Here is a 16,635-nt window from a genome sequence, read left to right as displayed (position 1 = left end):
ACTGCAAAAAATTTACAGATATAAAAGATGTTGAAATAAATTTCAATCTATGCTATATCCAAGTAATAGCAACCTTAGGATCAATAAGGTCTGAAATAATGAGGTTTTGCTACGTAAGTAAAATAAAGCTCTGAAAATTAAACATTTTTCCTTTTAAGTCATAAAATAAACCCACAAAGGAAGTACTGGTTGTTCTTTATTTGGTAGTTACTTATTTTTCTCTTTAAATAAAGTATCCCAGAATAAATACAAAATTCTTACTTTGTTGCCCGTATAAACTTGCCCCAAACTGAGACAGCTGACCTGATGTAGATGGTGATGCCAGCATCTAGAAACAAATTAATTACATTAGAGCATAAAGAAAACAGAGCAGAGCATTGTATTTACACTCTACAAATCTGTAAATCATACCATAAATGTGAAAATCTAACACTTTTTCTCATTCTTCAGAAAAACATAAAACAAACATTCTACATTCCATGTTTTCTTAAGAGAATATCACAATTGGATAAAACCAAACTGTGCAAATGAAACTAATTTTTAATACTATAAGTTTTCTAAAAGTCACACTAACTTGAGTTATAGCAGCACTACTATTTCACTTAGCAAGTTAAAAAAATAAAATTACATAGGCATGGTATATAATTTATATATTTGTGATATGAACCTCATGGCACTTGTACAATGCCTTTGAATTTACTTCATCAATTTTTTTTCCTTGTAGATGTAAATTATTTGAAGATATATTATGTTCACAGAACATATATTCATTTTATATATCCTCATAGAAATGAATGTAGTAGTGCCATATACTCAAAGTAAATACTGAAGCTGAGTAAATGAAAATATGTGTGTGTGCATATTTGTGTATTTCCTGTCTTATATTAGACAACCATCAAAACATCCTAATTAAATAAGACATGAGCCATGTCATCAAGGGGCTTACAATCTAGTGGGGAAAGAGAATTAATTATACAACTCATTATATTTTAAGGCACAGTGTACCTTAAATGCTCTAAAGGAAACATGAAACATCACTGGAGCTACACAAAGGTATCAGGAATACTCCATAGAGTGGTAACATTTAGGTACATACAATGAAGGGGTCTTCCCTCAAGAATATGAAGTGAGTGTAAGTGTAATAAAGGTTAGTAATGTAATCAGAAACCACCTGTACCCCCAAAACTATTGAAATTCAAAAAAATTGAAAAAAATTTTTAAAATTAAACACAAAAACCCAGTATCCAGTTGTTAAAAAAAAATAAAGGTTTGTAATATTATTAGAGAACATAAACAGTGGTGACAGGATAACTATGAAAGGAGATAAAGTTCACCTCTATTTGGAGATAAAGCTCACCCACATTATGGCATAGAAGAATGCAAAATAAATGTCATACAAGAATGGCTACCAACTATAGCAATAAAAAGAAAAATAATATTAAGCAACAAGGTGGCAATCAAAATGGGCTTTGGGAAGATAACTCTAATAGCAAAAATAGGATATGTTGAGATACTAAACGACAACAGCAGAAGTGAGACTAAAAATAAGAGGTATTCTGGTGGTAGAAGTAACAGTTATTTTACATCCTGTTGACTAGCTGGGGTATAACGGGAAAAGGAGGTGAATGGAGACTCAAAAGAGAGAACTATGAGAGGCTGATCTGTGGTTTCCAGGGATGAAAAATCATGCTGACACTGATCACAGTTAGAAAAACCAAGAAGTGAAACGTGTATTTTTGTTTGTTTTTTTTTCTATTTTCTCACTCTGTCTTGTGGTGCTGAGGTGAAACATTTAAACAGTAGAGGTTTTACAATATACATTTCATACTATTTTCATGTCAAAATTCTAAGTTGTTTTAATTATACTAAAGTTTGCAAAATTTTTATACAACTATAGTTTTAGACCAATGATACATATCAGACACTCTTGAGGTAGGGCTGAGTTATACACCACTCTAAAGAAAACAGTAATTTGGTGAGACAGTAGAGATTTTTCTAAAAAACAAACAAACAAAAAAATCAAACCTTATAAATATTCCCTCCCAAATCCAGAGGATGTGCGACCTAGATAATTAAACTAACATTCTTTATCTATACAATTAAACTATATATTCTTTCCCAATTATAACCCAACAGATCAAAAGATGCCTGATAAGTTCTTTTCTTAGGTATTATAGATTACTGTTACTGCATTAACTGAAAATATTTTGTAGGTATATTAAAAGTTCATTTCCAAATTGCAAGAACAAGAATATATAATAAAGCTTTAGTTGATCACAGAAGGTAAAAGGTTTATGGCACATGTACACCTATGTAACAAACCTGCACGTTCTGCGCACGTATCCTGGAACTTAAAGTAAAATTAAAAAATAAAAAAGGAAGTTATCCTTTTTAGTAAGTTTTCTTTTATGATTATGTAGTGGCCTTCTTTATTCCAAATAATGCTTGATATCTTAAAATCTGGTTTTCCTAATAGTAATACAAATCAACCATCAAAAAAGGAGGTAAAAGATTTATATAAAATTCTTAAGAATCATGATTTTCTGTCATTACAAGCTATAAATGAAAAAGTACAGTTGTTTCTAAAGGCTGCAAATATAAGATGTTGGCCATCATAAATGCATGACTTAGAACAATCCATAATGTGAATATTGTCAAACAAAACACTTAAAACATTTTTCATCAGATATTTATGTTTATCGAATAGTTAACTCCAGACAACACACATTTTAGTCTACTTTCTCACACTGATTATACATCCATGAATTACAGATATGCCTGGGTATCTACCTGCCCTCTCAAAATGGGAGGAGGGAGTAAGTAGGGAGGGGAAGCAGAGCATGAAGGTAAAGAGGTGGTAGGTCCCTAGGCCAATTACTTGAGATCAAGAACCATAGGCTGATTCACTAACTAAACAGTGTAATATTAAATACAATCTTCTGTATGTGCCACTACATGAAGGTGGTTAGTAAACACAGCTTTACAGGAATAATAAAAGTTTAATGTTAAATTTAAGAGTTTATAACCTTCAACACATTCATGTAAAATAAGCATTGATCAGCTATACAGACATATCTTAAAATTACTGCCTCAAAATGTGTCAAAAATGCAAATATCTAATTTCTTATAAAGTCTATCCCTAAGAACCTGTACTTTTAAATTCTGACGGCAATATTTCATGAAACAAGTCGGTGCTAAAAATGGATTTAACACAGTAAAGAAATGTGAATGTCACAGAAATGCTTTTTATGAGTATAGAAAATGCACAAGAAATATACTCTGACAGAACAGTAAGTACTATTAACAGAAAACAAAATTTATATATTTTTTAAATTCTGAAAGTTAATAATATAAAGGTAAATTTCTTAGAAAAATATAAAACTTTAGATCAAGTTACATTACAGTAGGGGATGCAGCACAAGTAAAAAGAGCCTAGTTTTGGAGTCAGAAATAATCTAGGTTTGAATCCTGGTTCTGCCACTTACCTATGGAACGGCCAATACTTGGTTTCCTTCCTATAAAATGAAAATAACTACCTACCTCACAGAGCCGAACTGAAGGTTAAATGAAATAAGATATGGCATATAGTATGTGCTCAATAAATGGTAGCAGCAGCTGCTAATAATCTAATCTTCCCCTCAGTTGCAGAACTCTCATTAACAAGAGTGAGAGGGGGCATTCAGACTCTTGAGAAATTTATTAAATAATACCCTTAATTTATATAACTTTTTGCCCAAGGGGCTAAAGAAAGAAGTTTATCTTCACAAATTTCAGGTAAAATAAGGCGTAGAACTTGTGCTCTTAAGAGTGGCAAAAGGTAGAAAAAGATTAATAGAATGCTGAAAACAACAAGTTACAGCACACTCTAAAATCATCATAATAATCAGGTCTTCCATATCTCTCAGAAATCTACAATGCACACTGCAGTCAAACAACAACAATAAAAACCAGGAAGCAACTAGAAGAAACAGTAATGTGATTCTGGTTATTTCCCTAACCCATCACAGAGCTTCTTTATCCTTTAATATACGGAATGTCAAAGAAATCCACAAATTGTTGTAAGGAAATACAACAAAATTTTGTTAAATAAAAATTCCATGACCATGACAGCAATTAAAAAATAATATTTGTTTTAAAATATTATTTTTAAAAGACTGTATAATATACTCAAAATTATGGTGATAACATAATTCCTAGCACTATGTTATTATTCCAGGACAAAAATGACAAATGAATTACGACTTTTTAACTGTACCATATCTACAAAGAGAAAGAGAGACAAAGAAAGCCTATACATGCACACACATAGAGTTCCAGATCTAGACAGAAGCTAAAGAACCTTTAAAATTGGAAAACGGATGACTTAAAACATGAAACTAATGAAATCTAGCAAACAGGCACAAAAAAAGAAAACTATGAGAAGGTAATACATTAAAAAGAACAAGGCCAGGCATGGTGGCTCACGCCTGTAATCCCAGCACTTTGGGAGGCCAAGGCGGGCAGATCCCCTGTGGTCAGGAGTTCGTGACCAGCCTGACCAACAAGGAGAAACGCCGTTTCTACTAAAAATACAAAAATTAGCCGGGCGTGGTGACGCATGCCTGTAATCCCAGCTACTAAGGAGGCTGAAGCAGGAGAATCACTTGAATCCAGGAGACAGAGGTTGCTGTGAGCCAAGATCACGCCATTACACTCCAGCCTGGGCAACAAGAGCGAAATTCTGTCTCAAAATGTCCCCAAAAACAAACAAACAAACAAGAACAAAAGAGAAAAGGGGCAAGGGAGGAGGCAGACAGTAAAATAAAATAGTCATTAAGTCACAGAACAGGGTAGCTTACAAATCAGATAACTGACGATATGCATCTACTAGGTATTTCAAATAATTTTCATTAAAATATTCTTAAGCTTACATAAGGAACATTTGAAAAATAGTGTAATACTCAATGCAGTTAATTCCTTAAACACTTGAGACTCGAATTTTTTATTAAAAACAAGTATGGCATTATATTATATTGTCTGAATGTCAGGTTACAGCTGAAGTACAAATTTACGGAAAGACATATGACTGACTCAAGGAATGTTTACATTTTAAAGGGTTTCAATATTCATTGTTAACCTATTTTCTACAGTCTGTCTTAATTACAGCAGTCACTTCAGTGCCCCCCTCACAAACACTAACTAGTCTCTCACTTAAAAAAAAAAAAATCCTTCATGAGCTATGTACTATTGTTCCTATTTTACAGATGAGAAAACTGAGACACACAGAGACTGATGTCCTAAGACACACAGCTAGCAAATCAGGTAGCTGACATAAAAACTTACATAGTAGGATTTCCAGGGCCTACATTCTCAATCACCAAAAACTAATAAAAGAGTTTTACATGGCAGTTTGTTATAAAATAACTACACAAAGTATTCCATAGGTCAGTAAAAACCAATCTGAAAAATGCAATGAAAATGGCAACTGCATAACCCTATTAAAACCCATAAAGAACAAGATTAAAGGGAGAAATATCCTTCTGAAAAACCATCTATATTGGTATTAATGTGCAACAATCAAAAACCATTTTTTTAAAAAAAGGATGTCAAAGATTCTTACCCAAGATGTTAAAATGGTCTACAAAGCTATGGCAATTCAATTATGTTGTAGTTCTGACACAGATCAGTATGGTACACAGAACAAGATCTTAGAAACAGGCCCAAGAATGTATGAGACACTAGTACATATAATAAAGGGATATTTTAATTAGCCATAAATTAATGATCTAACCCAGGGGTGGGCAAATTATTGCCTGTAGGACAAATCCAGCACACTGCCTGTTTTTGTAAGATACATGAACCAAGAAAGTTTTTACATTACAGATGGTTATATAAAGACCTATTATACAAAATAGGTTTTGATTTTATATATATCCTTGATTTTGCTTCTTGGTCCACAAAGCCTAAAATGGTTACTGTCTGGTTCTTTATGGGAAAGTTTTCTGACCCGTGATTTAAAGCAGAAATGGTGTCTGGACAACTGGATAAGCTTGTAGAAAAAAAAGTATTTGGAACCCTACAATTCACAGGTTAAACCAAAACACATTTCTAATGGACATAAATTATATGTGAAGAACAAAACATAAAAGTATTATAAGAGAGTAATTGAGAAATGTCTTCCTCAGTATGATCTCGAAAACAGAAGGCATTTAAAAATAAGACTGACGGATCACATTTAATTAAAATGACAAATATACGTATACTACAAATACCATGAATTAAAGGTGAAAAACTGGGAAAATATTTGTAATGACAAGAGGTTGTTATCCTCAATACATGGAGAATGCAAACTAGTAAGACTTAAGATCTCAATAGAGAAATAGAAAATGACACAAAAAAGGTACACAAAGAAAGAAATACAAATGACCGATAACTATATGGAAAAGACACATCACACTGTGTGTGTGTAAAATTAATGATGTTTTACTGTATGTACACAAAAACAATAAGCTTGTCTATTAGCAAAGACTTAAATGTAATTGCTGGTATTCTTGTTGGCATGGAGAGTGGTGATTACAGTAAAAACTGGTACAAACTTTTTGATGGAAAATATGTCTGTATGACCTAGAAGGTTTAAATAATTGTGTATTTTTCAATAAAAATATTTAAAGCATAAAATTAGAATTTTAGCAATTATTTCTGATAGCATTATAGGTAATTTTTCTTCTTCAAGTGTATTTTTAAAAATTTGTATAATTTACCTGTGCTATTTTGTAATTTTAAAAAAGTAACAGCAACAGCAGCCAATGTATGAGGTAGCTAACATATTATTACTCCTATTTTTACAGAAAAGGAAACTGAGACTTGGAGAATTTCTTGCTAACAGGCAAAGTCAGGATCCAAACACACATATTTGTATTGCTTTGGAGTCCAAGTTCTTAATTCCTATGCCATACTATGTTCTTAATGTTTTTTTAAAAAACATTAATTTTTAAACCATTAAAAAAAATGGTTCGTGAATCAAACCATTCCATTACTACTGTGCCAACCAACTGGATCAGAATGGTGGCCAACATTTGTGAGTATGTGTGCAAGTAGATATACTAATTCTGATTTTAAAATGTAGACATATAGTATTTCTGCTTTTGAGAAGACATATATCTCTTTGTCATTCATTCTCTTTATATACTTTTAGATGTCAGTCTGAAAGCTTCCTATCTTCCTAATTAGAATAAACGCATTTCATCAGTAATAAATATTTCATTAACATTTTCCAAGCAAACTTAACTTTCATTATATAATCACAGCAATACACACAAATTGTAGGTTTTTGTTTCTGCAACGATACTACCAAAAATATATCCCAAATTCTTTATTTACAAGGTCAACACTTAAAATAGAAACCAGTGTAAATAATAATTCAATTATAAGTTACATAGCACATAGCTAAAAGCACAGTAAGATAACAGAAAATTAGATGAAATTATTCCATAAGCTATTAAACTACACAATAATTATCAACAAAGCCACAACACACATTAGTTGAAAAAAGCCCAATAATGCCATTGACAGTTTGTTTCCAAAATGACACAAGAATGTTCAAATCAAAATAAAAAAGGAAAATACAAAAACAGAATAACAAACATCCTAACATAAACCTAGTAGGTTAAGCTGATTTGCGAAATTCTGCAAAGACAAACGAAGTGATTTACTAATGATCGACTTCAAAGAAAAACAAGGGCATGTGTTCCCTATCTTAGAACTTTATAAATGCTTCAAACATCAGTAAAAATCTCATTAAGTTAATAGCTAGATTGTTTTATACATAAGGAGATCTGGCATAGCAAGTTTATAAAGTGTGAAAGGTAAAAAAGTTGGGCAGGTGTACAAAGTATAAGAATGCAACTGGTGTGACTAGAGAGTACAAAGTAGCTTAACAGAATTTTAGTAATTACATTCATTTTAAAATATTTTATAAATTTGCTAATTATGACTTGGATGCATTATAAATCCTTTTATCCCAAATGGGATTATTGAACTATTAGCCTTCCAAAGCATTTAATTCATATCTCTATATCATCCATCACATTCGAAATACAGTTCTTCCAAATTTTTCCTATTGTAGTATCCCTATGGCTGAACAGAGGAGAGATACACCGAGGTCCAGAATTACAGCTAGATGACACAATAAGCATAAAGTTTTATTACAGCTTGTCATTATATCTTCAAGTCTGTGTAAATCTGCTTTCTGTTCTATATCTGCAATTGTTTTAATATCAAACAAGTTATTTCCCATATTGAACAAACAAAAAAAATCAGTGATCTAGAAGTTATACCATGTTTACTCCATGTCTTTGAGTACTTCTATCACAGTATTACCATATCCCAATTGGAGAATCACGGGATATTTATTTTCCCCATTAGAATACAAATTCATTGTCTTTGTATCCCAAAAGGATACAAGCACCAAAGGGACTAGCACTGTGCCGAAAAGATTGTCACTCAACCACAGACAGTATTCTGCACTTGATATGCTGTTTTTCAGGAACCCAGACACAGACTTACATTGCTGAAAAAATACAACATAATTGATTAACTTACATCTTTTTCTGACCGATGTGGAAACATAGAAGACTGGCTGTAGTACATGTTTTCGTCATGGTAGTCACTGTCGACCCCCTCTACAAACTTCTTTCTTGAAGCACCAAACATGCTGTTTGTCACCTAAACAAAAATATTACTTTTATCAGGGGTAATAGTTTGGAAAATGTTCAGTTTTACCTTACTTCTATGTGGAAAACAGAACATGAAGGGAGCATTGCTAAGATACAGAAATTGATCAACTAATGGCTAGCGGGGCATGTGATAAAGTCATAAATCTGATTATAACAATAAAGTGTTAGATGTTTATTTCCAGACCCTAAAAGTAGGAGAATCACATAAAGCCTATCTTAACGATTCCACTTCCTTTTAAAAAACTAAGTATACCTTACTCTTCAAAAATGGCAACCCCAAATATCATTTTCCCATACATAGATTTTTTAAAAATTAAGTTTAGGTTTAATTATTCAAAATCTTCACATGCATCTTCCACATTTGTGTACTTGTCATCACCTTATTTTCTCAGTTATCTGTTTTCCCAAGCATTCATTTTTCCTTACAATCTAAGTTTACTGAAATATACCATTTTTTGAATCGGTGCATACTAGAATTTTATCTCAAGCAAGTACCCACTCAAAGTACAATCTTTCATTGATCATACTGGTATAAAGTTATTATTTCAATGATATAATCTGCTTATTCATTTGTTTTTCCAGTCTTTATAACATCCAACATTAGCAATTTTGAGCTCACACCAACATAAATTGCTGTCGCTTGTTATCTGTGGAGAAATGGTTCTAGCACCTCTTCCCTCATGGATTAAAAAATAAAATCCAAGGATGCTCAATTCTCTCATATAAAATGGTTTACAATGTTTGCATATAACCTACACACATCTTTTCATATACTTTAAATCACCTCTAGATTACTTACAATATCTACGTAAATGCTACATAAATAGTCATTGTATTGTTCAGGGAATAATTACAAGAAAAAACAGTCGTACATGTTCAGGACAGACACAACCATCCATTATTTTTCCCCAAACATTTTCAATCTGCGACTGGTTGACCCACAGATGCAGAACCCGTGGGTATGAAGGACCAACTGTAATTATTAAAATCTGTGCTAATTTTTATTTTTAATTATTTTTAAAATGTGACCTCTATAAAATTACCAAAACTATTAACTGACTAAAGTTATTTAAGGTCAATGTGTCTTTCTCCTAACAGTACTTTGAAAACCCAGGTAAACCAATGTCAATGAGAAGAGAGATTTTAAAGACTTGAATACAAGGTGACTATGTCTTTTCACAAGTACATTTGTGGGGAAAACTCATCTCAAATTAGGTATCTGTCTTGTACATTCATTATGACTAAGAATATTTTTTTCCATTATAAATAAGTGAACAATTTCCATATCTCATTTCAAAAAATGCTGTAGTCACTATTACATATCAGTAGACGTGGTGAACTATGTTGCAGACTTTAAAGGCCAAACTTTACGTGTAACTCTGTTGAAAGCACCCATGCTGTTTAATATTTCTTATATATTCTAAGTTCCCTGTTAAATATGTAGGAAACTTAATTATTTGACTGTCTTTCCTCATGATCTCTGAAAACCTATTCAGTCAGGTATAAATAAAGTCTAAGGACAGCTAAACTATTACTTTGCTATATGCTTTTAGGCAAGTAATTGCTTGAGGTGTGAAATATACAAAGATATTTTTTGAGGGTCTAACAATTTATTAGAACACAGGTACTTAATCTTTTATTGGGAAGCAGACTCCTGGTGAATCTCAGAATGCTATTCTGTACTCTGTTATTTCAGACCAGGATCCCGCGTGTCTATCCACCAGCTCCCTAAGTAGTCCCTACTAGGGGGAAAACAGATGTTTCTTAGTGAGTAATTTCAAAAAGGAAACAGTGGCAAAAATCACTTTAGAGCTTGCAAATTAAGATTCACTATACATAAGATTTTAGAAGTTTGCTTTTTGAAAGTTAAAGATACATTTAATTATCTTTATAGAACTTTTACTACTGAGCTCTAATTCTAAGAAAGAATAAACACGGAAAATGCATAAAATGTACATAATTCAATAAAGTTTCAGGTGAATATCAAGGCATCTCTCATCAAATTTTATACACATAAATAAGCTCAAATTGATAAACTCTTCTTTTGACACTGTTTGTATAACACTTATCATCAAGACCATTATAGACTCCTAGAATTCTAAAATTGAAATTAATTGTATAGAATTAAAACTTTTATGCTTAATACCTTGCAAAAAGGTTTAGTTTGAAGGCAAAATTAAACATATGTTCCAGACGAAAGGAAATGAAGAAATGTTCCTTTTCCATCAATACCAGATTTTCTCAAGAGTCACTGTGTGTGTGTGTGTGTGTGTGTGTGTGTGTGTGTGAGAGAGAGAGAGAGAGACAGAGAGAGAGAGAGAGAGAGAAAGAAAATATACCAAACTTAAGCTTAATTTCTGTTTTGTGTGCTTTGGGACAGAAATTACACATCAGTGACAATACTAATTATTCTTATATGACTTCAGCAAATAATTAAAAAACAAAACAAAATGAGAGTGAGACAGAGAGAGAGACGGATGGAGGGAGGGAGAAATAAGGGTGTTTTACTCTCCCCCATGAATGCAAGCCCCCATCCAGAGACGGGTGCTGGTATGAGACAATTCTAATCCACGGCAAAATCACAAGAGAAAAAGACAACACAGGTTTCATAAAGCTAGATTTATTTAATTTCAAAGTGCCTGTCCTTTATTCTACGTAGAACGATGGAACAGGGTAGGAAGTATTTAAAAATAATCAGGGAACATAAAACTGAGATGAAAACAAGCAGAGAAGTAACTGACCAGGCAAATGCTTGAAGGAAAAGCAGTCAGTTCAGAGGGTCAGTAAGCCCCTCACTGGTATGGCTCAAGCAGCATGAACTTAGGTGGTGAAGGGTAGGAACTTATGTCAGAGAGACTGGCTGGGGCTAGATCATATAGTACACCTCGCGAGCCTGAGAGACTTTGGATTTTATTCTTTGTTAGTTGGGAAATCAAGAGAGGATTTAGGGGAAGCTTAAGAGTAACTTAATTTGGCTTTTTTTTTTTTTTTAAAAAAGGTCCTAGCTACTCCATGAGGAATGGGCTAAAGAGGCTATAAAACAAAAGCAGGAAAACACATAAGGAGGCCAGTGATAGATAATGATGGCCTAATAGGGTGGTGAGTAGTAGCTGAATAAAGGATATACTCTAAGGCAGAACTAGTATGAATGGACGGATGGATGATATGAAAGGGTTAAACTATACCCATCTTCTCCCTGAAAGAGAAGTTAGGGTACATAAAAATCAATTTCTATAAATTTCAAAGAGGATATGTCAATATTATATCGAAATACATTGAAATTACTGGTTACAACGTATGTTAAAAAGTTAATTTGGTAAATAAAAATTTTAATAAATGACAGTCATGTGCAGCATGACATTTCAGTCAATGATGGACCATATATACAATGGTGGTCCCATAAGATTATAAACAAGCTGAAAAATTCCTATTGCCTAGTGATGTCTTGACAGACCTAAGCAAATACATGAGTGTGTATATCAGTTTTTAACAAAACAAAAACATTTAAAAAGTAAAAAAACAAAAAAATTCAAATAGAAAAAAGCTAAGTATGAATACAAGCGAAGAAAATATTTTGGTACAGCTGTACGTGTTTAAGTCAAGTATTAAAGAGTCCAAAAGATTTTAAAAAATTAAAAAGGTTATAAAGTAAAAAAGTTACAGTAAGCTAAGGTTAATTCATTCTTCAAGAATGAAAAATTTTAAATAAATTTAGTGTAGCCTAAGTGTACAGTGTTTCCAATGTCCACAGTAGTATATTGTAATGTCCTAAGCCTTCACATTCACACACCACTTACTGAATTACCCAGAACAACTTTCAGTTCTGCAAGCTCCATTTACGATAAGTGCCCTATACAGGTGTAACCTTTTTAAAAAAATGTTTTACATCTTATTTTCACTGTACCCTTTCTGTGTTTAGGTATGTTTAGATACACAAATACCAATGTGTTACAACTGCCTACAGAATTCGTGTAGCAATATGCTGTATAGGTTTATAGCCTAGGAGCAAGAGGTTGTATCATCCAGGTTTGTGTAAGTATGGTCCACATTCATAAAATTGCCTGATGCATTTCTCAGAATGTACTCTCATTGTTAAGTGACACATGGCTGTAGTTTAAAATTAAATCAGACTTCATCTTAGATATACAGCATTAGAATGTTTGGTGTGTACAATTTGTCAGCTTTATTCAAGCAAACAAGTCAAGGGCTAATATCTACTTTGTTAAGTGATCACCTTTTTACTTGACACTCACACCAGACTTTCTAAGACAAATTGAGATTTTACCAAGAAAGAATATACGCATGTAGCAAAACCAATGTCTCTTAAACCTGTTTTGAACACAGATCTAAAACGTTTAATCAAGACATTTAATCTTTCCTTTGTTTCATAAGAACTAAGCAGCATATTCTAAAAAGTACACAGAGGTCAGGAATGGTGGCTCATGCCTATAATGCCAGCACTTTGGGAGGCCAAGGCAGGCAGATCACTTGAGGTCAGGATTCAAGAACAGCCTGGCCAACAACGTGAAACCCTGTCTCTACTAAAAATACAAAAAAATTAGCCAGGCATGGTGGCATGCACCTGTAATCCCAGCTACTCAGGAGGCTGAGGTGGGAGAACTGCTTGAACCCAGGAGGTGGAGGTTGCACTGAGACAAGATCATCATGCCACTGCACTCTAGCCTGGCTGACACCACGAGACTCCCGTCTTAAAATAAAATAAAATTAAATTAAGTTAAAAATACAGAGATAAGTAAGCTAATCCTCTGTACCAAACCGAATCCCCAAAAAGAATTGGTCTCAAAAAGTAATAAAGAATTAAACTGGAAGACGTAATGGAGCCACTTAAGTTGGCTGGATTTTCCGAGTATATTGCTCCTTCATTATTTAGTTTAGACTAGCTATGAATTCCTAAGGCATGACATTCTCAACATTTAAATACAGTATTTCAAAGCCAAATGCGGTAAAACAGAATAATCACAGAAACTTACAAAAAAAACCAAACAAACTTCAGATAAAATAACCAAGAACTTCAGAGAAGATGGGTAAAGTGGTCCCTGATACAGGCAGGACGAATGGCAATTAGGGAACCAACAAAATAAGAGGCAGGGCCTGAAACTACATAGAGGATACACCTAAAAATCCCTGAGATCATCACCTCAACATGACTTTGCAGCACTAATTATCTTAGAACCCAACACAAATCTTATGTTTCAGCTTAATTTTGGCTATTCACAGTTGTTACTGTTCACGGTAATCTCTGAAAAATGTCACTTTAACTCTCAAAAATGCTGCGTGTAACCTTTCTGATCTTCAACAATTAAAGTTCAAGCTGATCAAACCAACCCTATATATTTATTGAAATTATTTATATCATCAATATCTTTTCATCTCTACTATCATTTCCTAGCTGATATGGTTTGGCTGTGTCCGAACCCAAATATCACCTTGAACTGTAATAATCTCCACGTGTTGCAGAAGGAACCCCGTGGGAGGTGACTGAATCATGAAGGCAGGTATTTCCTGTGCTATTCTCATGATTGTGAATAAGTCTCATGAGGGTGAAGCCAAGATGTCCGAAAAGGAACAGCTCCAGTCTATAGCTCCCAGTGTGAGCGACGCAAAAGACGGGTGATTTCTGCATTTCCAACTGAGGTACTGGGTTCATCTCACTGGGGAGTGCAGGACAGTGGGTACAGCGCACCGTGCGTGAGCCGAAGCAGGGTGGCACATCACCTCACCCCAGAAGCGCAAGGGGTCAGGGAATTCCCTTTCCTAGTCAAAGAAAGGGGTGACAAATGGCACCTGGAAAATCGGCTCACTCCCACCCTAATACTGCACTTTCCCAACGGGCTTAACAAACGGCACACCAGATTATATCCCACATCTGGCTCAGAGGGTCCTACGCCCACGGATCCCAGCTCATTGCTAGCACAGCAGTCTGAGATCAAACTGCAAGGCGGCAGCCAGGCTGGGGGAGGGGCGCCCGCCATTGCCAAGGCTTGAGTAGGTAAACAAAGTGGCCAGGAAGCTCGAACTGGGTGGAGCCCACCACAGCTCAAGGAGGCCTGCCTGCCTCTGTAGGCTTCACCTCTGGGGGCAGGGCAGAGGCAAACCAAAGGCAGCACTAACCTCTGCAGACTTACATGTCCCTCTTTGACTGCTTTGAAGAGAGTAGTGGTTCTCCCAGCATGCAGCCTGAGATCTGAAAACGGGCAGACTGCCTCCTCAAGTGGGTCCCTGACCCCCAAGTAGCCTAACTGGGAGGCACCCCCCAGTAGCGGCAGACTGACACCTCACACGGCCGGGTACTCCTGAGACAAAACTTCCAGAAGAACGATCAGGCAGCAGCATTTGCGGTTCACCAATATCCGCTGTTCTGCAGCCACCACTGCTGATACCCAGGCAAACAGGGTCTGGAGTGGACTTCCAGTAAACTCCAACAGACCTGCAGCTGAGGGTCCTGACTGTTAGAAGGAAAACTAACAAACAGAAAGGACATCCACACCAAAAACCCACCTGTACGTCACCATCATCAAAGACCAAAGGTAGATAAAACCACAAAGATGGGGAAAAAACAGAGCAGAAAAATCGGAAACTCTAAAATTCAGAGCACCTCTCCTCCTCCAAAGGAACGCAGCTCCTCACCAGCAACGGAACAAAGCTGGATGGAGAATGACTTTGACAAGTTGAGAGAAGAAGGCTTCAGAAGATCAAACTAGTCCGAGTTAAAGGAGGAAGTACGAACCAATGGCAAAGAAGTTAAAAACCTTGAAAAAAAAATAGACAAATGGATAACTAGAATAACCAATGCAGAGAAGTCCTTAAAGGACCTGATAGAGCTGAAAACCACGGCACAAGAATGTGACGAATGCACAAGCCTCAGTAGCCGATGCGATCAACTGGAAGAAAGGGTATCAGTGATGGAAGACGAAATGAATGAAATGAAGCAAGAAGTTTAGAGAAAAAAGAATAAAAAGAAACAAACAAAGCCTCCAAGAAATATGGGACTATATGAAAAGACCAAATCTACGTCTGACTGGTGTACCTGAAAGTGACGGGGAGAACAGAACCAAGTTGGAAAACACTCTGCAGGATATTTTCCAGGAGAACTTCCCCAATCTAGCAAGGCAGGCCGGCAGGCCAACATTCAAATTCAGGAAATACAGAGAATGCCACAAAGATACTCCTTGAGAGGAGCAACTCCAAGACACATAATGGTCAGATTCACCAAAGTTGAAATGAAGGAAAAAATGTTAAGGGCAGCCAGAGAGAAAGGTCAGGTTACCCACAAAGGGAAGCCCATCAGACTAACAGCTGATCTCCCAGCTGTTAGAACAGAAACTCTACAAGCCAGAAGAGAGTGGGGACCAATATTCAACATTCTTAAAGAATTTTCAACCCAGAATTTCATATCCAGCCAAACTAAGCTTCATAAGTGAAGGAGAAATAAAATCTTTTACAAACAAGCAAATGCTGAGAGATTTTGTCACCACCAGGCCTGCTCTAAAAGAGCTCCTGAAGGAAGCACTAAACATGGAAAGGAACAACCGGTACCAGCCACTGCAAAAACATGCCAAATTGTAAAGACCATCAAGGCTAGGAAGAAACTGCATCAACTAACGAGCAAAATAACCAGCTAACATCATAATGACAGGATCAAATTCACACATAACAATATTAACCTTAAATGTAAATGGGCTAAATGCTCCAATTAAAAGACACAGACTGGCAAACTGGATAAAGAGTCAAGACCCATCAGTGTGCTGCATTCAGGAAACCCATCTCATGTGCAGACACACACACAGGCTCAAAATAAAGGGATGGAAGAAGATCTACCAAGCAAATGGAAAACAAAAAAAGGCAGGGGTTGTAATCCTAGTCTCTGATAAAACAGACTTTAAACCAACAAAGATCAAAA

The 16,635-nt window shown here is 35.0% G+C and overlaps 1 protein-coding gene across 7 annotated transcripts in view; it reads right to left on the bottom strand.

Annotated features, from left to right (window-relative positions):
* The window catches only part of CNOT2 (CCR4-NOT transcription complex subunit 2), a 111,655-nt gene that overhangs the window by 35,529 nt on the left and 59,491 nt on the right, over positions 1–16,635 (bottom strand). For 5 of the 7 annotated variants that reach the window (XM_055238329.2, XM_063614217.1, XM_063614218.1 and 2 more), the window contains exons 3-4: positions 8,581–8,703; positions 262–328 (exon numbers count right to left, since the gene is read on the bottom strand). In XM_055238329.2, the coding sequence (XP_055094304.1) occupies positions 262–328; positions 8,581–8,703 (190 nt within the window). Of the gene's footprint in view, positions 1–261; positions 329–8,580; positions 8,704–16,635 lie in introns of those variants that run through there. The other 2 variants (XM_063614219.1, XM_055238334.2) reach the window with 2 other exon arrangements.

The sequence above is a fragment of the Symphalangus syndactylus genome, chromosome 13 (assembly GCF_028878055.3).
Source record: "Symphalangus syndactylus isolate Jambi chromosome 13, NHGRI_mSymSyn1-v2.1_pri, whole genome shotgun sequence".
NCBI classification, from domain to species: Eukaryota; Metazoa; Chordata; class Mammalia; order Primates; family Hylobatidae; genus Symphalangus; species Symphalangus syndactylus.
The sequence above is the reverse complement of the archived record's forward strand: the minus strand, read 5'-3'. Positions and strand labels throughout refer to the sequence as shown.